Source organism: Strigops habroptila, chromosome 2 (genome assembly GCF_004027225.2).
Source record: "Strigops habroptila isolate Jane chromosome 2, bStrHab1.2.pri, whole genome shotgun sequence".
NCBI lineage: Eukaryota > Metazoa > Chordata > Aves > Psittaciformes > Psittacidae > Strigops > Strigops habroptila.
The window spans coordinates 114,241,234-114,266,736 of record NC_044278.2 but is presented as its reverse complement, the minus strand read 5'-3'; the positions used below and the strand labels follow the sequence as shown (position 1 = coordinate 114,266,736).

At 38.0% G+C, this 25,503-nt stretch overlaps 1 protein-coding gene across 1 annotated transcript in view; it reads right to left on the bottom strand.

Annotated features, from left to right (window-relative positions):
• NOX4 (NADPH oxidase 4) overlaps positions 1–25,503 on the bottom strand; it is a 102,139-nt gene that overhangs the window by 71,707 nt on the left and 4,929 nt on the right. The window contains exons 3-11 of the mRNA XM_030477485.1: positions 19,292–19,402; positions 18,210–18,294; positions 17,471–17,568; positions 15,487–15,514; positions 12,128–12,200; positions 8,765–8,845; positions 4,144–4,369; positions 1,942–2,106; positions 1,734–1,796 (exon numbers count right to left, since the gene is read on the bottom strand). Coding sequence (XP_030333345.1) covers positions 1,734–1,796; positions 1,942–2,106; positions 4,144–4,369; positions 8,765–8,845; positions 12,128–12,200; positions 15,487–15,514; positions 17,471–17,568; positions 18,210–18,294; positions 19,292–19,402 — 930 coding nt within the window. The remainder of the gene's footprint in view (positions 1–1,733; positions 1,797–1,941; positions 2,107–4,143; positions 4,370–8,764; positions 8,846–12,127; positions 12,201–15,486; positions 15,515–17,470; positions 17,569–18,209; positions 18,295–19,291; positions 19,403–25,503) is intronic.

The window sequence follows — 25,503 nt, the reverse complement described above, 5'->3', positions numbered from 1 at the left end:
TGGAAATTAGAATCACACAATCCACTATTTTAGCAGGGTCCTAATACAGAAAGAGTAAAACTTTATAATAGAGTCTCATAGTTTCCAATCTGTGCAACTAGTACTAAGGATCAAATTATTACTGTTATTTTAATTTCCACTGAGTTGGACAGAAATTGAGAACATGATGTTTTGAGGTTAATGTTTAAATAAGATCTGTCCACTGGTGTAAAACAGGTCAAACTTTATTAAGTATAGCTATGGTAGGACCAAAGGAGTTTAAAGAGTAATCTGAGATTTATGCTGCTAACTTCTTTATATTTATCTTCTGATCACTAAACTAATAAAAAATCTAAATAGATATTGACTGTATCAGTCTGCACAAAAATGATACTGACTCTATCATTCTGTTACCATTCCATCATACTCAATGCACATCATTTTTCAGCATTGCATATCTAGCTATCTATCTTCATGCACTACAAAGACGAAAGCCTTAAAAATTGCCTCCTGGAGTTAACAGATAAATTATACATGCCCCTGCTTTATACCAGTACAGTGAACAGCTAGGAAAACTTTGCAAAAATCAGGCTGTGCAAGTGGCAGTATTACTTCTGGCTATTACCAAGCTATCCACAGGCAGCTTCCCTTAAGTGAGATTCAATCCCAGATTTACAGCATGAAATTTATTTTGGGTGGAATTTAGTGTGAGTTCGCCTGTGACAGTACTTGCCTCCTGTCTTGGCATATAGATAAATATATTAAAACAAAAAAACCCAAATCAAAACACTCCACAAAACCAAAGAACTGGAAGCGGACAGGACCTGGTTATGCCTTGTGAATTTCAGGTAACAGTACCTGAGCTGCTCCATAGCAGTAGGTACAATTCAGTGGGGATAAAGTATCAGTTATCAGCTCAAAGAAAACAATCAAATATGAATATTTATCTCCACTGTCTTCTTGAAGAAGAATATCTGTTTCAGGCAATCCTAAATCCTTTATTCCCTTTGAAAGGAAAAGGATGCCACTAATATTCAGCCTTGGACTCTGCTTTTTGTAATAACATAACCAGTGCAGTACAGTGACTTTTTTGGCAGCATCTCCCAGGCCTCTGCACTGCTCACTCCTGCAGAACTTCTGGTCTATTTATATACAATTTCACTTTATTCCAGTCTGTCTCCAAGGGGCCCAATTCCCATTCAAGCATCAATTGAGCTGAGCGAATAATTCCCATGTTGTATGATTTCACTGGTATGATCACTTTGAGTCATTGATATATCTCTTAATATAAAAAATAAAGCAAGCTATTTAGAAACTTCTTTTTTAAACTTGATGTTTTTCTAACTTAGGAAAAGGCAGTTGCAGGAATATATTTTAATTGATTAAGAAAGATGACAGAAAATTCATTAAAATTTGTGCTCATTCTGTGTTAAGGTCTACAAAAATGGCTGAAACATCTTTTATGAAACAATGACCAAAATCACACTGATTTTATGTATTTATCTATCATTGTTTTTCACTTATGGAAGACTCTGAAAAAAGTTCCCATTATTCTTTTCTCAACAGTGGAGAAAATTAAATATGTATTGAGCACTGTCATACATAATAATCATGCCATTTCTTATTCATTGGTACCCTCATAAATGAAACATAAGTTTTTCTGGAAGAAATTTTCACCCTGAAGGAAATAAAGGCCATTTGCTTACCAAATATAAATGAAAGGGAAAGTATAGAAAAAACTTAATATTTCTTACCATTGTAAGGGTGAATGGATGGCTTTCCAGTGCAGACACTCTTGGACAGTGTAGAATAACATACTGAAACAAAATCAGCCAGAGAAAATAAAATGATAGAAAAGGTATGTTCAAAACATTCAGTGATGGGTTAGTATATACAAAAGTCATCCCTATAGACAATGCTATGTGAATAGCAGTGATTTTTTTTAGGGGCACATTAACTCACCTGACCAGGTCTTGCTTTAAAGTCATCTTTTATCATCCTTACTTCAAGGACGTTGGAGGGATGACTTATCACTGAAGTTATTGTGACTGGTTTATTGCTGCGGATGTAGCGGTACAGCCTTTCCACACAGTACAAGCACAGAGGTCCAGAAATCCAAAACCAGGTCTATGGGAGAACAAAGAATGCTAACTCAAAGACTTTCCATGTTATGTTTCCTAATTTCAAAACTACATGAGTGCTTGCAGGACCTCATTCCACATCCATTGGGAACAGTGTTCTGGTCACAAGTAACCTCCACAGCTCTCCACATGCAGAAATCCAAGCACGTTGTGGAGGCTTAATCATTCTAATTGGCAGCATCATCCACAAGCACAAACAATTTCAATCATAAAATTCATCAGAAACAAAATGCTAATGACCTCATTTGCAATCATGTTACTCTGGTTTTATGTAGTTGGATTGCGACTGGTTTCAGCAGTGAATGACACAGTACATACATTGCTTCAAAATCCAACAAACCAAAGTACTATAAAACTGGTTAACCTTTCTGAAAAAACACTGTCTGACTTGCAGTATTATTTGACTATTACCTTCTTTTAATCATGTCAGGAAAAAAAAAAACAACTAAGAAATAAGCATTCTTGTGCTATAGAATTTATGCTTATATTAAACTAGTGTAAAATCATAGACAAGGGAGAGAAATGGGCACTTCTGAACCACAATTCATTTGCCCCTGTGGAAGACGTGTATGCTAGATAAATAATGCCCTGGAAATGCCCATTTCTCTGGACTGATTATAAAGGGAGCCCTGGGTGACTATCTCAGATGGAGACATTTGCAACTGCTCAGCTAAATCCCATCCTATCAGTCAATTTCTAAGAGCTTACGGCAGAGCTAACCACTAATTCCACATCTGCTCAGCCATTCAAGCCATGGCACTGAATTGCTCTCAACCCCCATCCATCTTCCCTTCCCGACTTTTGAAGTTACACATCAGCATCTCTTGCAACTAGTGGAGCATTTGATTTCCTCAAGCATCTCTGGCCTTAAAACCTTCAGTAGCTCAGAGGAAGTGGCATTACTAAGTGCATAAACCATTTCCAAATCAAAAAAAGTCCTAAATCATGTCACAAGCTGCCAGAAAAAACACTGAGTGGCCATTTGCTTCCACGGCTCTTCTTTTCCCATAAATGGCTCTAAAGTAGACATCTTAAGCCCCTAAGAAGACTGTCTGTTGACCCGTGGGTCATATGGAGCCACATTTACATTGATGCTTGTAATTCAGGAGACTTATGACAACAAAATACAAACCCAAAGAACTTTGTTGGAGGACTTCAATGTAGAATTCACTGTTTCTTATTATGACTACATGCTTCATAGTAAAATGGGTTCCCACTGCACCTAGTATGGGACATATGTGTTCTACAGAAAACAATGATAGTAATAAAGCAAAACTCCTGTGAGGTCTATTATGGGACCACCTTGAATGGTGGGTCTTGGACTCCATATTCCTGAACTTCCTCAGGCTATTTGCCAATATAGCCCAGCTCATCTTTTCTCAAAAGAAAAGAGAAAATTTGGATGAATAAAAAGCTGCTGCCACAAAGCATAAAGAATCAAAAGGAAAACGGAAAACAGAAAATGAAAAGGCTTTTCTATCCCCACTGTCATCATACTCATTTACCCATGCCACATATAAAACAATCCTGTCTGCAAACAACAGGCTATACAAAGCCAAACCACAACCAACTGCAACCCAGAAATGAATATTAGGGCTTGCATCCGCATGGTAAAAAAGAGAACAAATGGAGTTTGATTATTTCAATTAACTACTGCGACACAATGCTTACAAAGGGACCTCATGAATATGTTATATAAATGTTTCCTCTGAAGTGCTACGCTGTAATTTAAAGTCACATTTATAGCAAGACCAATACATCTCTTATTGTGTCGTATAAAAAAGAACATTACAGCCAATCTCTTGACATTTTTCCGCCCTCTTCTATGCACCACATTGTAATGCAGTTCAAGGTTTAATACAGATTGTTTTTTTCCCCACCAAATCTTTGAATGCCTTGAAAGGTTTTTAATAATATTTTCCATTATTAAAACATCTGGTCTGGAAAAGCAATAATTAGTGGTTATGGCTGACTGAAAGACTTGGCATGGCTTGTAATACCTGAAACGTCGGATCATACAGACCTCTGGGAAGTGTGACTGGAACTTGGGTTCCTCGGAACAAATTCTCATAAAGCTATTTTGTACAAAGGGTTCTGGTACTAAGTCCTCTGGGAAAGGTTCAGTAGTATAGTCAGGGAACAGCTCTTCAAAAGCCTTTGGCACCGTCATGTTCTGTCGGAATGTTTTGTTAGGATTAAAGCAACCGGGAGGGTGTTCCTCTAAGTTAGTCTGGTACTTGAGCACTCCCCTACAGGAAAAAAAAACAGCAAAGACACTGAATTAACAGTCAAAACCAAGTATACTATATTAATTCAGAGAGGGGTTTATAAAGCAGTCACAAGGCTCATCTTCCGTAAGAATTTTTATTCCATTTGCTTTCAGGACTTTCAATGAGGTCGAAGCTTTGCAACAATAGAGCCCTCTGTCACTAAAGGCAAGGTTTAACTTTTCCAGCTCACTTGGCACTCTCCCATTGAACAGCCTCAAGCTTAATACTGCTTGAAAGGGGGAAGATATTGCGGGAGCCTTGAAAAAAATTAAATAATCACATTTCCAGTTCCATCACACCCAAGCTGTTTTCACTCACCCTCCCTTCAGTCAGCAAGCCCTGTTTTTTAAGGCAATCTGGAGCAGAAGTGGCCTAAATTGCCAAATCATAACTGCAGGAATGTCCCCATTACTTGGGTTTTATCAGTTTTGCACATAATGGTATAATTTGCTCTTTGAATATCATATGGTCAAATTGAAACGAAAAAGAAAGTCCTGCATGATAGCCAAGGAATCTCTCTTGCAAATTATTCAGCAGGCTCCATGCTTGTTTTTTAAGCTAAAGTTAAATTTATAGTAAAATGAAGTGAGAACTTTTCAGCTGCAGATAGAAGCTATGAAGAAAGAAGTGGAAACCTGAGACACTTTGGGTTATCTCAACATGAACTAATCATTGGACATGGGGAAGCACCAATAATACTAGTAAGAAAATTCCTCAGAAGTTCTACTTGCCTCCAAATCTGGATTTGACGACAGTAAAACTACAAGGAGGAATGTTTAAAATAACAAAGGGTTAAATGACAACTGTATAGGATGATTCTGGGTGGGAAATAAAGCACATCAACACAACGTCTAGTGAGATGTGCGCTCTGAGTGCTAGGCCACGCAGTCAAGGCTCATCTCAAGGATACAATCAAACTTAAGGACACATGCTTCTCTCTCCTCACCCCAACATACACACACAGAGCAGCAGTGACAGAGTTTAATTCACAAGAAGAGAGACAAGTAGGACATCTGCAATATTCCCCACTTAAATGCACTCCGACAGGCTACTGGCAATCCTCCCTACTGAAATGAAGTCCTGACAGGTAGTAACAAGCTTCCCTCATGGTCCAATGAATAATATACAGCTTGGAAGTTAAACCTGCTCACTCTAAACTACATGTCCAACCCTGGGAGAATTGCTTGGGAAGTGTCCATGTGCCTACAACCATGCTTCTGTCTGTATTTATTGCCCGATCATGCCTATGACTTGCATCTGGCACCACTGTCGGTCATTGCATATTTGCAAAGTGACAGATACCCCTTGCATTATGCTAGTTCTCTGCTCCATAAATATTATGGTGCCTCATGGATTTAGCTGGAAGTCACGGCACATGCAATATTCTTCCAACCAACCTTGTATGCATGCCTGACAGCTGCTCCCACAGCATCTCTGTACCCAGAACATCCCCAAAGAGGATTCAAAGATTTCCTTGAGACATGAATAAGTGAACTGCAAAAATGAGCATCCCCCTCCAGTGATGTCTAGTTTGTTTAAACTATTACAAACATGCTAACTGCATGGCAAACTGGGATGACAAAGCTGTCTGTTAACAGCAGCTGCAATGACTCCCATTTCTGAAGCTGTCAAGGAACAGCAAGTTGTCTTACACACCCAAGAGCAGTTCCCACAAGAGATGAGTTCTGCACAACTCTTAAGGAGCTTAAGATATATCCTCATATACTTTTTTGGTGCAATACTTGAATACATAAAAGCTCAGGATGGATATCAGTAAGCAGAAGACAGACATCTTAACCAAACAAAACTGAGAGAGACAAAAAGGGTAAGTAATGTGAAAGTGTCCTACAGGCTGAACAACACAGCATGCAGGATTTACATGAGCATACATCAACCTCTGTCCCAATTTCCCGTGCCCAAAATAGAGATAAAATTCACTTCTGGCTAAATCTGGAAAACATATATCATTATTTCTTGAGATTTTTATGATGATAAACTAGAGGTCAATGGTTCTAAGTGGTTTTAGAGGGAATAGCACTGCTCCTATTTTCTCATCCCCTTCCACTGCTCAGCTCAAGGCGAGTTGCTTGAGGGGGTCTGCTAAAGGTAAATGTGTAGATGGAATCTTAAGACTTTTCACCCTTTCGAAGTTACATCCTTGGATAACTTCAGTGGCAGCAAAAAGGCCTTATACTCAGCTCCTATGAACTAGCATAACCCACTTAACTCCACAATAATACCAAATTTTGATGAGCTGAGTATCTGGCTCCAAAAGGTTTGTATGTTTTACAGCTCTTTACATTTGGTACTAGAAGCATCAAATTTCTATTTTACATAAGCTATTTTCTGTTGTTGCTATTAGTGCCTTAAAATACAGATAAATCAATGTAGATATGCACCAAGCTTTAAGCCACTAAAATGTTTGGAAGTCATGCTGAAGAAGTACAAGAGCAATGGAAGTCTTTAAGGATAATTCCCTGAAAGACTCTCCTTTCCCTTATGTCAGGGATGAAAGAACAAACCAGTAACATAGGACAGATGACTTACATCACTTTATATACTGCTGAACAGTGCTTGGCTACCCTGAAGCAGAGGATACAAGAAGAACACACACATAATAATTAGAAACAAAGCAAGAATTCAGGAATACTGTGGAAATACTCAAAAGGAGACACTCCCAAGACAGACAGATCCTCACCCAATCTGCCACAGGAGCTGCCTTGCTCTGTAGAGTAACTGGCCATACGTCTGCAAATCTCTAAGACATGCCATGCAGGAGTCATTTGGACACCTAAGTATGGGTATCTAAGCTTCCTTTATTCTCAGAAGAATAAGAATCATCTTCTAATCAGTATCACGAATGGAGCCCAGAAACCAATCCAGCTCACTTGAGTGCAGATCTTTGTAGCAGCAGGTTAGTTGACACATCCTTCAGGCTCCATTGACTGTATTTATTAGAACTCATTAGACAATAACGGGAGAAAGACCTTAGAAAACATGTAGAGACCTACATTTCAGCATCTTAAACTTGAACTGACTCCCACTCTTCATGACTCATTCTGCTCCCACTTTTAATTGACAGTTCTTTCAGATTTGCACTGAACTTTCCAATTCAATACTAAGAAGGCTGTGTACAAGATACTTGTCTAATGCTTGGTATATTACTGCAGTCTTGGTTTGCAAACTTCTCCAGTTAGACTTCTTCCTTCATGAAGTGGCAACACGAAGTAGTTAGGAATACACTGGGCAAAGGATAATACATAAGGAGACGAATAAAACTGTACATGAAAAGTACTCCGAAGGCAATCACTGGAACAGACTGCCTAGGGAGGTTAGAGGATCTCAGGCACCAGGTGTTTTCAAGATGTTAGACAAATACCTGTCAAGAATAATTTAACAAAAGTTCATCCTCCTCCAGGATGAGGAGAACACGTTAGATCCATCTTCTCCAGATATGAACAAGAGCTATGCCACAGCAAAATAAGTAAATAAATAAACCCAGAGAGAACTGGAATTGTGTCCAGGAGTTCCAATTGTTTTGAACTCATTCTTTCAATTCATCAGATCTCAAGCTGCGTGTTTTGTTCAACAACATACTCCTATTGTGATCCTGCCAAGCCTAATTACCTTTCAATGTTTATTTTAAGCAGCGGTGCTCAGTGTCACACAGTCATTCCAGCACCTTGTGTTTCAGTAGATGTTTGATTACACAGAGAAATAAACCTTGTTCAAATGCACCTTCCTTTCCCTATACCAATCTTTGCACCTACTTCTACAAAGGGAACTTCTGAGCTGTTAAGGAACCAGATTTTCACACAGCATAGCTTGTGGAAGCTGCTTTACCTTGTGACAGAGCCAGGTTTTGTATGTGCCTGATACAGACCTGACCATCAGCTTCATGGCACTGGTCTAATATTTATTAAAACAAGAAGAAAAACTAGTACATTTTGTCTCATAGCAATGAGAAGGAGATAATTAGGGAGAGGCTGCTCCTTCTGCAGGAGTCAAAATGGGAGATAGAGAGGAAAAAGAAAGGGATGAGCAACTTTGCTTTACATTCTCTCAGCAGTCATGTAAGAAGGAGCTGAAAAGAAACCATGTTTTCTTGATTTCCCACTAGAAACTGGTAAAATGGACAAGGAATAAACTTGTAAGTGAAGAAGTTTGTGCTAGCTGGCTGTAGTAACACACAATTGTCAAAGCTATAGTGTGAAGTTTATTTAAACAAACACTTGCTGAAAAACTGAAGGGGATAGCATCTTGTCAAGAAGTTGCCCCACTGTGCACAAGCAAGCTCAGGAAAGGCAGCAATCAAGGGAACCACTCTTTCTGGTTGTGCTTCAGGAAAAGGGATTGTGTTTTCCATTTACTTACCCAGAAACGTGCAGCATCAGAAGCATATAGAAGACAAAGAAAAGGTTGTGTGTATACCAGAAGATGTCATAGTTTGAAACCCTGAAAAGAATAAACCATGGTTCAATGCTGTTTCACTCAGATGGAATCAGTGCTGATAAAAGTGGATCTGTGCACACAGGACAGATCATTATATACCACACCGTAATGTAGAATACTCAAAGCCCAGTACGTATTCCTACAGGCACACTGTACTTGCAAATAATTAAGTATTGACAAGAACAGGTGACTGGCACAGAAGCAAAAAGCTGAGAAAGAGAGATGAAGAACACATAAGTACAGAGCTGAAGAACTCTTCCTAAATTAGGAGACTTCACTGCTTTCGTAGGTCCGACTTATCCCTTATCAGATCCTTATAGCTATTATAGTTCTTCAGCCTCCAGACTTAAAACTCAACCTCTTTAAAATGAGTGCCTCCTTGCACCCTCCCTGTCCCAATACAGGACTGCGGTGTTTAATGTCTCACTACTAGAACAACATACAAAGAGGTAGCATATACAACAGCAGAAGGGTGGGTGGGAAAGGTAGAAGAAATTCGAGAGGGTATAAAGTGGAAGGAGAGACAGGAGGAAGGGAACTAAAGCAAGGAGGCAACAAGAGGACAGGTAGGAGAAATCTTGGGGCAGGAGACGACATACAGTGGGGCTTAGGACTGATGATCTTTGGAGGAACAAAAGGAACATTACCACTGTGAAGATCAGGAGAGGTGAAGGGGAAAGATGACTTCCTTTCATCAGTAATTTAAGTAATGCAAAAAGAACCAAGACCAAAGAAAATATCCATCTGGAATTGTTTGCTGTTAAGCTTGTTTGTTTTTTCTTGAGTAAAATAGTCACCAGAAAACGACAACAACCAAATGGTTAAGAAAATACTTTACTTCATAGCACACAAGTGCACCTCTCACACTACACAGCATGGTACGAAAGTTATTTCTAAAACCAAAAATCCTACCCCATAACCAAAATAACTGTTAAACAACAAACAACCTAAACTGTGAGAACATAGTTTAAGAAGCTGCTCCTCTAACGTAACTAACTTTTCTCAGAACCTTTTCCCCTCCTATGGCCTTTTACATAAACAGCTACCTTTGCTTCGACATATCTGAAATGTACACTGCATTTGTTTCTGTCAACACAGGACTCACTTTCTCAAGACAGAAAAACTAATTTTGACAATACAGGGGCCACCAAAGTAAAATCCAAGCAATGGCAGTTCTAAGGAATCCAGCAACTGGGCTCTGAAACCCACTCTTCACCTGGCCATCTTTCTCCTATTCAGCACCACACTAACCTTTTTTCCTTCTTGAGGCTGATCAAACCATTTCTAACTATCCACCCTGGGAGCATTTCCATGCAGCCACTCATCAGTATCAATAAGGAGCTGTGAGGGTGAATACCAGTAAGAAAGATCCGAACAATACTTACTTTCCCCTTTTAAAACACTAGCAGCTAGTTCAATCCTCCCGATACTTATTCACACAGTTTACTGAACAAGTAAAAGCACAAAAATAGCAGGATAATCATGCATAGAAAAATTTCAGGAAGCACATATGAAGGAAGCAATGATTAAGTAGATCAGTGTGCAAGAGCGGATTAGGGCTGAAATCCAAGAGCGTATAATAGTCTTCAAATAGTCTATTTTTTAAAAGCCCACTTTCTGATAGGCAGTGAACATTCTCCTAAGACTATAGTGTGAGCTTAGCCATCATAAGGCACATGAGAATCCACAGGGAAAGAGATTGGAAAGGGACAGAAAGATGCACACAGAAGCTTGTTTCCTCAGGAAAGAACACTATAAAGACAAGCTTGAGCCAGAGGCCTGAGAGAGAAGCCAGGATAAAATTTCTAAACAAGAATTACTGCTGGAGTAACAGGAGATGCAGATGATCTCTTTAAGGCTTTGATTCTGCTGGCTAAATGGCACAAAGACGGGAAAGTATTTGCACATATAGTAATTGAAGAAGGAAGTAACAGGCACGTAACTTAAAAAGATGGAAACCTTTGTTGCGTGAACCCACAAATTATTATTTCCAAGAAAATGTTTGCAACTAGATGCATTTTCCCAAGTTTCCCAATCATTAATACACACTGTTCTTTTCTTTTAATTTAACACGGCCTTGGAGAAAACAGGGCTTTATTCTGGCTCACTGCTGCAGAGTGAAGTAATTGTTTTATTTTTCCATCTTCCCAAAACTGGCTTTCTTTTGCAAGTAGACCCATCTGTGTGGAGTATGTAATGTGCAGCCATGCCTGACATACAGCACAGCAGTCATATCCTGCAGTTCTGTAGCCTCACAAAAGTCTCAATCCTGGAAGTATCTTTGTCTACAAAAAAAGCACAAGTATTTGCTGAACTACTTTCCTGAATTAGTACCTGATAACATTGCTACTCTGGAAAGATAGATTTAGTTCAACAAAGTTCAAAACCACACATCTAGTTCACATCAGTCAAGCACCATTAATGTTTGAAGATACGGAATTAAAATACCCTTCAGTGTTCGCTGAACTGAGATGAGGTATTTACATAATCAGTCTCTGAATTCACCAGAGACTGCTATAAAAATCAAGGGGCATTTCATATGTTTTAATTGCAGATTCCAAGCTTTGAAAAGGCTACAGCATTGAGTGAGGTCCTCCAAGGTACCAGTCACTCAAATGTACTATAATAGGTGTTCAATAATGTTGGTGAAGAACGTGAACACATTGGAGAGATAAACATTCAGAAATCCCAGCAGATACTCTGAGTGAATACTGCATTGTTGTTTTGAATTATAATCGACATTAAAAAGAATGTATCCGTCAAGCAGAAGCAGAGCTTTAAAAAACCAACATTCTACATTCTACTTAAATAGCACAATTCTATTTTGGTTTTCTTCATTGCAGCTTTTTTTTTATTGCTGGATTTTTTACAGTTTGGTGAAAATAATTAATAAAGTTATCAACTTATTTTACTTCCAGTGTACTTAATTTATGCATTGGACAGAACTTTCCATATGGTTAGTTTACTGCCTTCCCTCTACAAACAGGAAAAAAGAACTATTTGAATTTTTAAAGGTCTAGATTTTTAACTGTGCACATTCCTCAAACAGTATTTTTCTGTGAAGGCGATTTAATCAGGGTTTGTGATTTTTTTGAATACAAAATTCACTGTGATAATTTACCCGCAAGCTAGTAAAAAAAATATAGAGCAAGAAAACTGGCACTTTTAACACTCATTTAAATGCTTCTAACTCATATTGCATTTACTCTTCATTCCCTCTGATCGGTATGAAAATATGATTATTCAAATTGAATTTTTCAGCATAATAATCAGAATATGGCTTACCTGATGGCATACGTAGAAGCTGTACACATTAGGAATAATACTAACACCATAATGACTCCAGTCAGACCTGGAACTAAAATGGACATAGATAACTTGCATTTGAACTGTGCAGAGGTATACTTGGTCCTATGACCTTTTAAGTAAGTGGAAATATTAGACGCACAAATCACGATTCAATCAAACTCTTGCATGCATTTATCTACTGAAGACAATTCATGTATCAAACTAGACAGGGAAGAAGAGCTGTTGTGTAATTTCCCAACATCCCAAAGAAAACTGCCCTTTTCCTTGCATTTCACCATGCATCACTAACTTCCTATTAGGCTTTGCTCCTGTACTCTTCTGCTCACAACATTTGCCTCTAAGCAGGTAGACAAGAGCAAATCTTGTCTGTTTATTTGTAAGACTGACTGGACAAGTTTCTACATCTCTTTTTTACTCCAAACACTAAACTCTGTTTATCCTGACAATTAAAAGCCTGGTCAGAGACAGAATTTCAAGCAAATCAATTTCTATGCAAGCTGTCACTACAATTGTTTGCCAACCCATTTCATCCTGGAATGAGAAAGGGCCTGAAATTACTCTCCATGGCATTGTATCGTGGCTTGAAATTGCTGCCCACAGAGCAAGATCTGTGAGAGTGATCCACAGCCAGCATTTGAGAAGGAAAGGTTAAAAATATTAAGGATTGGAGTCATCTGCTCAGTGGCAGAGTTGTATGAGAACTAGTAAAGCCTCAGCTCTTTTTAAAGTCAAAGGAGAAACAAGTATTTCTGCAGCATGATTCCCCTCACCCTAAAGAATTCTGTCCATAAAGTACATTAAACCATCAGCCCAAGGCTGCTAAAGTTATCACTTTTTCTGAGCACCTTATCTTCAAAATTGCCATTCCAGGAACCAAGAGCCTGAATTAAGAAGCTAAAATCCATGGCAGAGTGCATCAAAACCTTTTACTTCTCAATGAATCACAGTTTTTCAGCATAGTCTCTGGTCACCCTAAAAGCCACATGCTTGGTTTTAAACAAAGTCAGCTAGGCTAATGTCGTCACTAAACCTAAATAAGTGCTGGTTTGGTGTCAGAATATAAACATCTAAACCAGCTTTCATGGTTTCATTCACAAATTTTAATGGTCTGGGATCTTTTACAGGATCCCACTCTAATAAGAATGAGCAATTTTTTTTAAATAATTGATTGTGATTTTAGACTTTTTAGCAATTTCAAATCTTAGTTTTTTACAAACTTCTCAATATCCAGCTGTTGAAAAGTCTGATACCCCAATTCTGATCCATCCCAAACCACTCCTTAGTTTTACAAACTGTAGGAAAAATCCTGGTCCTACAATCAACAGAAGTTTTGTCATGGACTGCCTAAGAAACAATTTCACTCCTTCATGGAAAGGTTACAATTAAAAGTGCTTGCAATAAAAAATGTGCACTTTTTCAATTGCCTCCTTCTTCATTTCTTCTTTCTTAATCTGATTTGATGTGTAATGTGCAATCAATCTCCCCTTTGACACAAATACTTCCAATCCTATTGCAGTACAGCACTTGATCCAGCTTCCTACACTGTCATTCAAGCCAAGGTGTACAAGGTCACCTTTTATGTTCAGTTCTTCCAATTCTCTTCTCCATCAAACTGCAAACATGGAATCACTCACAACCTTGCTCCAATTCATCAGTGCATGTTTAGTGTTTCCTCTCCTCCATGTCTCTGTTTTCCTCCAGTAACTGTAATCTTGAATACTTGTTCAAGTATACTCCCACAGCTAGGAGGAACATATACATGATATGTATATTATATGTATGATTTTATATATATATTTTATATATATAATATAAATATATAATGTTATATATAATATAAAATCATACATATACATATATAAAGTATATATATGTGTGTGTGTGTGTGTGTGTGTGTGTGTGTATAATCTTGAATACAAGGAGGTTCTTTCCCGGACAGATCTGAAAAGCCATCACACTATAAATTCTTCCAACCCTTTACTCCTTCTCTTCACTGTGTTAAAAAGAAAATACCAGCCAACAAATGTAGTTCTGAACTGTTTGTGAAGAGACCATATTTTTGCATATTTGTACAGCTTCCAGCACAGCAAAATCTTGGTTCCTGTCTGGGCACTCCTTAAGCACAAATAATAATGTTAATTACCAGTTGTTATGATGGGGCATGATCTGAGTAGTTTTAAATTCAAGATGACTTAGAATCACTGCTTTTTGCAACAGTGTGCTCGAACTTCTGAAGATGCAATATTTTCCTGGCTATCAGAGGGTAAAAGGACTTCCACCTTGCAGGTGGTCTGCTCAGCTAGAGAGGTCTCAAGGTGTCCCCAGAAGCCAGCACAATATTTAATGGGGCCTCTACACTGGTTCTCCACCTCATGTCCTTCTCCTTCATCCAAGATATTACATGCAATCTTTGCTCTTGTTCTGATTCTCCCTCCCCATCTTTAACTCCCCCACTTGTCAGTTACCCTCTTTCAAGCCTCCACCACTGATTCACTGACTATGCCAATTACCCAACCTATTTCCAGTTAACAGGCACAATATACCTCAATTTCTATCATGCCACTTTCTCGCTTCCTCTATTCTTAATTAATGTAAACCTTCTTTAGGGTTTTTGGAAAGCACTTTCCTACTGGCTGCTAATTCTAGTAAACCTATTGGGATTGACAGATCTAGTACCCCATTTACTGCTGTCAAGATAGACTCCTTGGGACCTTGTCCTGCATGCTACCAAGTTGGGATTTTTGTGTTTGATGTAAGTAAGGGTAAAAGAGAGATGACATCAGGAAGAACCTTTACCTGCTTGTGAAGCACTACAGCTCAGGCTTGTGCCCACCCCTGTATACCCAAACATTGCTCTCTTCTAAATTCCTGCACCAAATATGTCTTTGCTTATTTATTCTTTATGAGTGCTGAAGCCTGATTCCCATCTAACAGTTTAAACTGCTCTGAAGTCAAACCAACCTTTAAATAAACTAGCTGAAGCAAGAAGAGCACTTTTTTTTTTTTTGTTATGTTTCTTTTTTTCTAGAAATTGGATCGTTTAAGAATTTGGGTTTAATATTATACAGAATCTCTATTTTAAACTAATGATTTTCCACTGACTCATCTGCACAACAACAGCTTTGAAGATGCAGCTCATCCTACTACAGGGCTTATGTAACTCCTCCCTCCTGACTATTGTATAAGCAAACCCAGGTTATATTAACACAAATAACACATTGCAACCCAGCTGAATACAACGAATGGAGGATGGGAACACAGAACCACAATGTTTTGTCTGGAGAGTGATGATGAGAAGCAGCAAACTTTCTCATTTGGTTTTGCAACAGACTTACCAGTAGCAAAAAGCAGTTTCCTTGGGTCCTGAAAAAAAGACAGGAAAAAGAAAGAATCAGCATACATAATGTTATATCTGTATGAATAATATCATAATAATAAGTAGCTCACAAAGCTTACACACTTGGAGGCATAAGCAATCCCTAAACGGGGATGCAGGAATGGATTTGGTATTTGGTAACAGCTTACATTGACTGCAATTCAACATAAACTAAACCTTCAGCCTTCACATTCCCCCCATGAAGACATTCTGATCTGTTATGAAAAATGGGGATTCAGATAGTTTTACAGTTAATTATTTTTGAAAGCTCAACTTTACTCAGTTACCTCATACCTTTGGGAAGACAGAGTAGATTAGAACAGAAAGATATTTTGAATTTAAAGGAAAGACAAGTGGCAAGCATTCTACTGCCAGTAACATTACCAAGAGATTTGCAGTGGACTCTAGTGAAGCAGGACTGAACACAAAGGAGATGACAAATACAAGGCCAGATGTTCCTGTGTCCTTCACCACATGTGTTAGGGAAAGGGGATATGTCAACCTCACAGGAAACTGCCTCACTCCCCCTGAGTCCTACATGTCATGAGATTCTGTCTTCACAGCAGAGAAAATTTATTTTCTTTGGAAACTTGCAGTAAAATGCAATAAGGGGAGGTGAGCAGCTTTCATACAGGTCTGGAAAAATGAAGCATGCCTCTCCTTGACCTTGTCTGCATCCAGGTGTGTGCAGCCATGTAAAGAAGATGACAGTAGCATCCAGACTGCCCACCATAGTTAAAAACCAGGTTTAAGTGGAATTCAAGCACATAGGTTCACGAGCTACTAGTGTACCTAAAATCCTGGAGGTTTTGATTCTAGAGTTACTAAAGACTTGCTATTATCTCCATTTTCTATTGCAAAATTCCCAAGGCTGCTTAGTACAGGCTGCCATGAACACCCTGGCACGTACTTGCCTGAGGCAAGCTCCCGCTAATGTTCCTGCTGAGGAATATTAAGTTGTGGTCTAAGTCTTTTGGGCCACTCCTAACACATGCAGCCACTCGAGGTCAACCCAGAACCTCAGTACAATAGTTGGTGTTGGCATGTCTGTCTGCCATAGAATAGCTCGGTGATTAGATCATTCACCTAGGGAGTGGAAGACCTTGGTTGTTGGTCCTTTTGAGCCTGGGCTGAGTCAAGCTCTCCTTTTCCAGGAAAGGATGCAGCTGGGATAGGGTCATTCTAAATATTTCCTAATGAAGCTGGTAGAAGAGAAATGCAGACTTGAGACTAGAATCAATATAAACAGAGATAATTGATTGTAGCCCAAAAAAAGAAAAGAGTCCTGGACTCTGGTCTTACTCCTAAAATCTGCAAGTCTCTCTCCAGTGCCAAATGCATAACCAAGGACCGGTAGGAAGGACTAGGAGTCTGGTGTGCCTGCAAGAGATCTGCATCACAGCCAGAGAAACCAGGCAAACCAAGTAGAAGTCAGTAGAAGTCAGCTTCCAGCCCAGTTCACGCAGATAACAAATTCCACCCAGCATATATACTCCGGTTCCCACTGCAATTCAAAGATGTAAAATCCTCACTATACTCAAATCCCCAGTACCTATCACATAGTCCTATATTGTAAATAGTGGAAATGAAGAATGTATTTTCCCAAACAGCAGCAGAAGTGTCTCAACCAAGCCCACCCAAGGAACAGAGCGAGGTAGAAGAGAAGCAGGAACATAAGGTGCAAGGTGAAAGGACTTGATGATGGAATTCATAATCCAATAGGACTGAATCCTGCCGGCTTTAATAAAAAGTGCTTAATACATGCTTTGTTCAGAGAAAGAAGTAAAATCCACAGAAATTCACATGATGGTGAGTTTTCAGTGCACAGAACAGCAGCACTACAAAGATCACAGGATGGATCAGACAATAGAATTGAATATACAAATAGCCATATATGTAAATTATGTACTTAAAAGCAAAATATGAAAGGACAGCTGGCTCACCTCACCACGATAGTTCGCTACATTTATTGCCAGAAAGTCTTCATTGTAGTTCTCAGAGAAGTTAAGAGCGTTCACCAGATGAGCAGCAACATGTAAGACTAAAAGAAACAGTAAAGCTGAGATCCATAAACAATAGATGTTCCTCTAAAGTAAAGAAAAATAGCTACCCAGATGCCAGGCTAAAATCACATCATCTGCATGAGATGCATCAGGGATTAAGGAATTCTTTTTCAAAAGTAAATCAGATTATAGATATTCACTGCAGAAAGCTGTATGTATTTTAATGTATTTTACCATTACAGCAATCATTTCCATACTGCAATGCTTCAGCTTGGAGACAACACTGAAAGGCATCCACACAAGAACATTTTTTCATCAAGTTGGGTATTTGTCTCCACTGCTCCCTCATCTGCAGATAAGTTAGTAGAACCCTATTTCTTCACTGAAATTCCTTAGGCACAACAGAGGGTCACTTGTAATGGCAGATTTTGACCTGTTCTCATATACCTGTCCTTTTAGAAACTGGAATTTTAAGGAAAGGCTCAGCATTAGAATATAAGCGCAAGTGTTTACAGGAAAAATAAACCACAACCCACGCACAGCTGAGAAAGTATTCGCAATTTAAGGTAGGGAAGCACAGAACAAGACTACCCCCAAATGTACTGTACAAGAAAAAACACAAAGTGCTGCTTCAGTGTGTGTTCCAAACAAGCTGGTGCTCAGCACAGTAAGATCTCACCTGAAAAGATGCATATCGTAACACCACACGTCACATGGAAAGTTTTACTTTTATCTAGCAGCCTTCTGGTTTTCCTGCTGGCAACCTAATAAGAGAAGAATTCAAGCAATCTCTCTTCTAAAACAAAGCAAAGAAAAAAAATACTAACAGCAACTGAGGTGATGTAATAGCAGCTTCAGCTTTTAACACTCTTGCATGCCCAGTACCTAATGTAAAAATAACAGGATTATTTCACTGAGCCAATTTTGAGGCCTTAATGAAGAAATTATAGTGAGATCTGTATTAGATGATAGATGTCAAGAGCACATAAAGTAATGTCCCTTCTGGCCTTAAAATTTAGGAATTCCAGCACTAATTGATGTCGACATCCGACTCCCTAGTGAACAGGATCAGAGTGAAGGGTGCATTTGCATACATACATGCATCTATAGACATCAAATCTTACAGGTATTGTCGTATGATGAACAGAACTCACAGGTTCAATTTGCAACCATTTAAAAACCACAAATGTTCCTCAAAGCGTTATTTAAATTTCTGTAAAAGCAACTGGTGAATCACAAACAAACTAAACTATTGTTTATTGAATATTAGTACAGAAAACAAACCCTCTTAGCTCTGACAGAACTTTTTCTCCCATGCTAATGAATATATCAGATCGAGTATTTCTGTTCAAGGTTTTGTCACCTCCAGTAGGACACTTCTGGTCATGCAGAGACAAAGTCCTTTTGTTCTGTTGAACTCTACTAGGAAGCAGTAGAGAGGACACAGATGGCTTTTATATTAGAGTTGGGAAAGAAGGAGACTTTGGCTACAATTTCACAGCCTTCCACAGGTTACAATTCCCTGTCCTTCAAAAATGCACTGAAAAAACCTTGCTTACAAGTCCAATCAAAACAGACAATGCCAGCCAAGGCAGTCTTCAAAGGAGTCACGAATCTAGGATTAATGTCTGATACTCGCTCCATGCAAGCCCATGCTGTATAAAAAATAGGGATGCAACAGATTTTTTCTATTGTTTTTAGGCTAAACAGAGACCAGGGCCCTCATCTTCGTCACTGCTGCATTCTGAGGACAGTACTTACCTTCTGAGATCCTCGCAGGAAGGCCAAGAGAACACGGCACATAGGTAGAAGGACCAGGCAGCAGTTGAGATTGAGGACAGATGCTGAAGCTCTGCTAACACACAATCCTAGCTGAACAAATATAGCAAGAGTTAGATTACAGGGAGAAAAGACACTCTAATGGTTCAGGTGTCAGTATTCAACCTCCTTTTCTTTGCTGTGAAACTGAACAGTTCCCATGCTCATCAGAATAGTGGAGTTTCATGATGTTTTACATGTTCTGGAAAAAACATGTTTTACATCAAACTAATTTTGTCATCAATAATGTCATCAAATGACAACTTTCTACTGAAAGAACTATTATCCTCATCAGTGCCCAAAGCCACATGGAACAAAATGTATCTGAGATTACAATAAGTGTCCATTGAGAAATTACCTGAACGCTTCAACAGACATAATTAAATCAGAAAGAGAGATAAATACCGTGAAGACACTACACAGTCACTTAAGTAACGTGTAATGATTTTCTGGTAAGGAAGCCAGAAAAAGATGTTAAAAAAATCGTATTGATCCAATGAAGCTCAAATGGTAATATTGTTTCAAGGACTGTTACAGAATCGTCACAGAACTTCTCATCCATTCACACTCCGCAGTGCCATATTTGGACCTAAAGAAAGTAGGTTTTCTTCAGTTTAACTACTCAATAGCTGGGAACTGTAATGAAATCTAATTTCACTAATACTTTCACTGGTATACTTGGAACTTACATAATTAGAACAAAACCACTTGTCAAATGAATGAACAAAGCACACATTAATGTCATAACCCTGTATTTTTTAATCTTATTATATTCTCTCATTCATTTATGATTTTTAAAGAAGTTAGCAAAATGCCTTTGTTCTCCTAGTTATTAGGCTGAATTACCATTTTACTAGCTTATATAAAAGATGCTTTTAGACTGTCAACAGATTCCTGGAAGGGTATTTCTTACAGTGTTCTCTAATACCCAAATTTTTCAACTCCTGAAGAAATTAATAAAAAACTATTATAAGATAATTCAAATACTGCAGAGATATGTAAATTACTTGATCATGTAAAAATTATCTCATTAAAAAATATGAAAGATATATTACTTTTTCAAAACAAAACTTTATGTCAAAAAAGAACATTTTCTATTTCTCAGTAAAAAAAAAAATCAGCAGTGAAACATTTATTATATTCATATGCTAATCATCAAGAAGAAAAAAATTGAGAGAAACAAAGTGTTTATTTGGAAATTCTTTTTTTCTTTACAAAAATTATTAGAAAAGCCTTGTAATTCAAAACTTATAATTGTTATTAGTTGGTTTTTACAGACATCTACATGTCACAGAAATATATGAATATACAAACTAGTAAAAATAAAGTACACAATATAACTGGATTTCAGCATGTCTAAGAAGATCATAGGCACAATGGCATGGCAGGTGCTTCTCACTGTCATAAAACATCAAAACTGCCTGCTGCCTGCTCTCACAGTTAGTAACACCCCATTTGTACCCCATATTCTCTGCAGTACATCTGGGCACAAAACCAGTAGGCAAACAGAAGGTAAAGATGCTCGAGATACCTGAAGCACCAACCTCTCCACCTAAATCCTGTTTCTTTTCTGGCCACTTTACATTACCTAGTGTTGGACACAAGTGCTAGGGACCTCCTCACCTGACATTACCACCTTCCACAGAAGAAAGCAGTCATAAGGGCACCCTCTCTCTAAGTTGCCCAAGAGAAGTAGGAGCAACTACCCTACAAATTCTGCTCTACCCTGTTCTCTGCCATGTAAATGTGGGATCCATAGCACATGTCCCTAGAGCAGATCTCACAAAAGTTACATTCAGAGGGACACTTACAGCAGAAGCATCTCTAACCTAATGAATTACAGAAAATCAGACTGGAATGAAGCACATCACTTAGCTCTTTCCCACTCTCCGGACCTCCTCCACAATTTCTTCCAATGCACTGTTAGTCCTTTTTTTCCTGACATAAAATCTCCCTCTTCTGCTTCTATTTCATGTTACTTCACACTCTGTTCACATGCACAACAAGAGATTATTTTGCTACTTTTCCCTCAGTAGTCATGCTCTTCAGACTTTAGGTCCCCTTTGCACTCTCCCAACTGGTCTAGAGCTCAAGTGCAATGACTACAATTGAGCACCAGCTACAATGGCTGCAGCCTTAGAAACTAAGCTGAGATTTTACTGAATGTCAATGTCACTCTCCACTTCAAAGTATGATTTTAAAAGAAAATGCAAACAACCACTATAAATATTTCTCTATCCTTGCCCACAGTAGCTTAAAGGGACTTTAGAACATTGTAAATACTTTTGGACTATCAGATAAAATGCAATACCCTTGAAATGATTGGACTTAATGGCAAGTAAAATGTCTCTACAGTGTGCTGTTTGCATATACAAGACTGTCTCTATTTTCAATAATTATCATTCCCCTAAAGGGAAGCTAAAAATGAGCTTTATACCTCATAAAAGCAGTAACTTCAAAAACATGGTCATTAAACACATATAAGCACTTTTATTAGAGCTTGCTGATGTGCTACAGTATTACAGTGGTTAAATGAGCATGATTTGAAAAACCCAAGAATTACGTAGAACTAATGTTATGCAAAACCCAGAAGCAAACTGAACAATCTTTACAGCTCTTGAATAACACTCAAGAGGTGAAAAAAAGTTGCAATTACAATTAGTAAGTAAAGCAACTTGAAAATTGAAATAATTTCTATTGTATGACCTATATGACTCATTATTAGTTTGTCAAGAGCTTATGTTGTCTTGGAGTTTAAACATAAACTAGGCATGATATTTGTTATCCTGCTTTATGACGCACAACTATTCTTCTTACAAAAATTCAACAAAAGAGTCTAGTTTGGAATAGTCTAGAATAGAGTTAATTCTACACTGCACAGCATTAAATAAATGAAATTGTTTAGTGTAAGATATAAGTAAAATGCCAAGCAATTTAACTGTTGAAAAAAACATGAACCAGTGATGATGAATAGAAAAAGCTACCTGACTAACCTCCATGGACGTTTTTCCCATTTGCTATTTAACAAATAACTATTTAACAAATTACTATTTAACAAAATGTTATTTAACAAATAGCAAATATTCATGACAGTGCAATTACTGTGGAAGAATGCCCTTATGTTAATTTAATTCAATGCTATTGGTGCCTCTACAAAGGGAAAAGAGAGCAGGAAACGACTTCTTTGAATATGCAGTGCACTTCTAGGAAAGCGTGATGCAAACACTTTCACCAATGGTTCATTTAAGGTTTTATTCTGAAGAAATAAAGTTGGGCAATGCTTGCTACAAAATGCCCATGACCAATTTGAAAACAATGATAAAAGTAATACATTTAGCAATGCTTAGAATCACAATTCATGCAAGACTTAGAAGAATAACAGAGTACTAAGCTTCCTCTTAACATATACTCAAAGGCGAAAAACATCCCCACGAAACTAATTCTTTCCAAATGGTTTCCAAGCAGCTTCATTCTTGACTTCCTTCGCATTGCCTGGGTGGCATGGTAACAAATTAACATTGTTGGATTTTTACACTATAGTACAATAAAAGATGATTTTTCCTCCAAGACAACTCACTGGTTCTAAAAGGGAATATATATCCTTATTATCCTTCTATGATTCTATGATTAAGTAGTTAAGAAATGAAAGAAATAGAATCCTATTTCTTTCTAAGGTTATTGTTTTAAGGAAAAAAAAAGTATTATTTAATGTTAGTACTATATGAAATTTCTGTGGGATCAAAAAACAGAGGACAAACCACTCCAAAAATCTCTGCTGCACAATCTTTTTCACCCACCTTTGCTGATACCAGATCCAAGCATTTGATAACCTCCTTCTGTACTCTGCCTACCCAGTATCACACACACTGTTAGCCCACTTCAAGGAGGGGAAAGAGGCATAGAAATACTAAAGGATTAATCGAATTCACAGAGATGATTTGTGGCAGGGATAATAGGCAACTTTTTTTGTCACCATTCACTTGTAACTCACTAAACAGACATTTCTTGAAGGTCTTCCTTCTCTTTCTGTCCACATATTAAGGTCACATCTCATTTTATAAACAGTCCCTTTGTATTAGATGTACTTCTCCTTCTACTTAAATAGGTCATTCAATCTGAAGAAAGCAACTATCTTAATCTGAAATTCAATATTAGCTTCCAACTTCTCGGAAAATCTCCAAACAAAGTGTATTCACTTACAAGATTTCAGACCAAATGTTCATCTTCATTAATCAGTTTGTTTGATTTGTTAGAATCCTGACCTCAGGAAATACAATTTTTAAAAATACATGGTTTAGTGTGAGGTGCCCTGCCCATGGCAGGGGGGTTGGAACTAGATGATCTTAAGGTCCTTTCCAATTCTGACTCTTCTATGATTCTGTCTGTGTTGCTGAGTTACAAGTTTCGTTTCGTGCCAGGCAGAATGATACACACACAGACTGGAAGTGATCTCAAATTATCTTCCAGATTTGAGTGTTCCAGGCCATCCTTCTTCTGTAGCAAGTGCAAAGCGTTATAGCATTTTATATATTAATATGCAATAAGAACTTGGATGGTTGATCCTGCAAGATGCAGCATGAGCTAAACTCCACGAATTTGGTCATGATTCAAGGGATTAAGTGTACCTAAGCCCCCTCAAGAGATTCACAACACACTGCAACTCATGGCCAGATCAGGAAGTTGCTTATTGTCCTATCTGAGTCACAGTCACATAGGAGTAATGTGATGTCCACTACTAAGGGCTTCCTTTCTGTTGAATTACTTCCCCTTATCACAAACAGTAGGTAATATGGTCTGTAAAACTGATCTTCTGGAGTGTAATGCAGCTATTCTTAAGACCTACCATTGTTGAAGTACCATAGGAACCCTGCAATAATTCATAATATAATGAATAATCGACCAATGAAGCACTTTGGCCATAATCCAGTTCTGTTCCACACAGAGTATTATGCCCTGATCATCTTACAACAAGGAGCAATGATGACAAGACTATTTTTAACACCAGTCTACACGATACAGTAGCAAAAATTTCAGTTAATCACTCAAGATGTACCTCTACTAATTGAACCTCCATTATTAAGAGATTCACAAGAAGTTCTGCCAAGGTGGAAGTTCTCCCATAAAAGTTAGTAATACAAATGTCCTTTACAGGACAGCAAAGATGCTGGACTATGGAGTGTCCACAAAGAACAAGGGGTTGGGGGAAAAAATGTTTTGGCAAACAAAAAGTCTAGAATAAGGCAAAGAGAATGCAAGAACTGATTTACTTGCAAATTCAGGGGACTATCAAATCAGGTCTTGTGGATTAATACCCTCAGTCTTCATCAGGGAATCCTGCATATATATTTATGTATATATATAGCTTCCATAGCAACATAAATCTATTATTAGATGTTTTTGACACATGTAAGACTCTAAAGAGCAAATCCTAAATAGCCTGGTTACAAGACAATTAAATAGCAAAACCACACTGCATTAAGGAAATTAAAGAGTCAAGATACACAACTCCCTCCAATGCCTAGATGGGGAGAAGCAGGCTGCAGGGTGGTAGCATAAGGATCAATGAAAGCAAAATTTGGCCTCAGTTAGTAAAATCTCTACAATTACAATAAACTAGCAAGGAGAGACATACAAGTTAATGGAACATCTGGAACATATTCCAAGCAGTGAATAAAGATGACATAATTGTACTGCACAGTAAGAAGGCGGCAACTGTATAGATAAAAAAAGCGAGGCAGCATTTTTCCTTTTCTGTCCCATTTTCAGTTATTCAATCTCTTCCCAAAGAGATCCTTCTGAGAATGCATTTTCTTCACTTTGGTCTGAAACCCAGAAGCTTATCGCTTGCATTAAAATCCATTTGACAACATTAGAGTTATTTGAGCAGGGACTAAAGAGTGAACAGGGAGAAACCTTTTATGCCATGACAAATGAGCCCAATGCACTTTCTGTTCATAGAGAACTCAAGCAACAAAACACAGGTATTTCATTTAATGCTGCTAACAGCAAGACTTAAGTTCTATAATAAGTCCAGTACTGAATTCAGGAATGAATATGTGGGCCAGACACAAGCAAACTTGAAAAAAATATAGCCAAACTCATCTGAAGGGAGAAATCTTGCAGTCTGCAAAGAAATGAATCATCTGGACCATTTC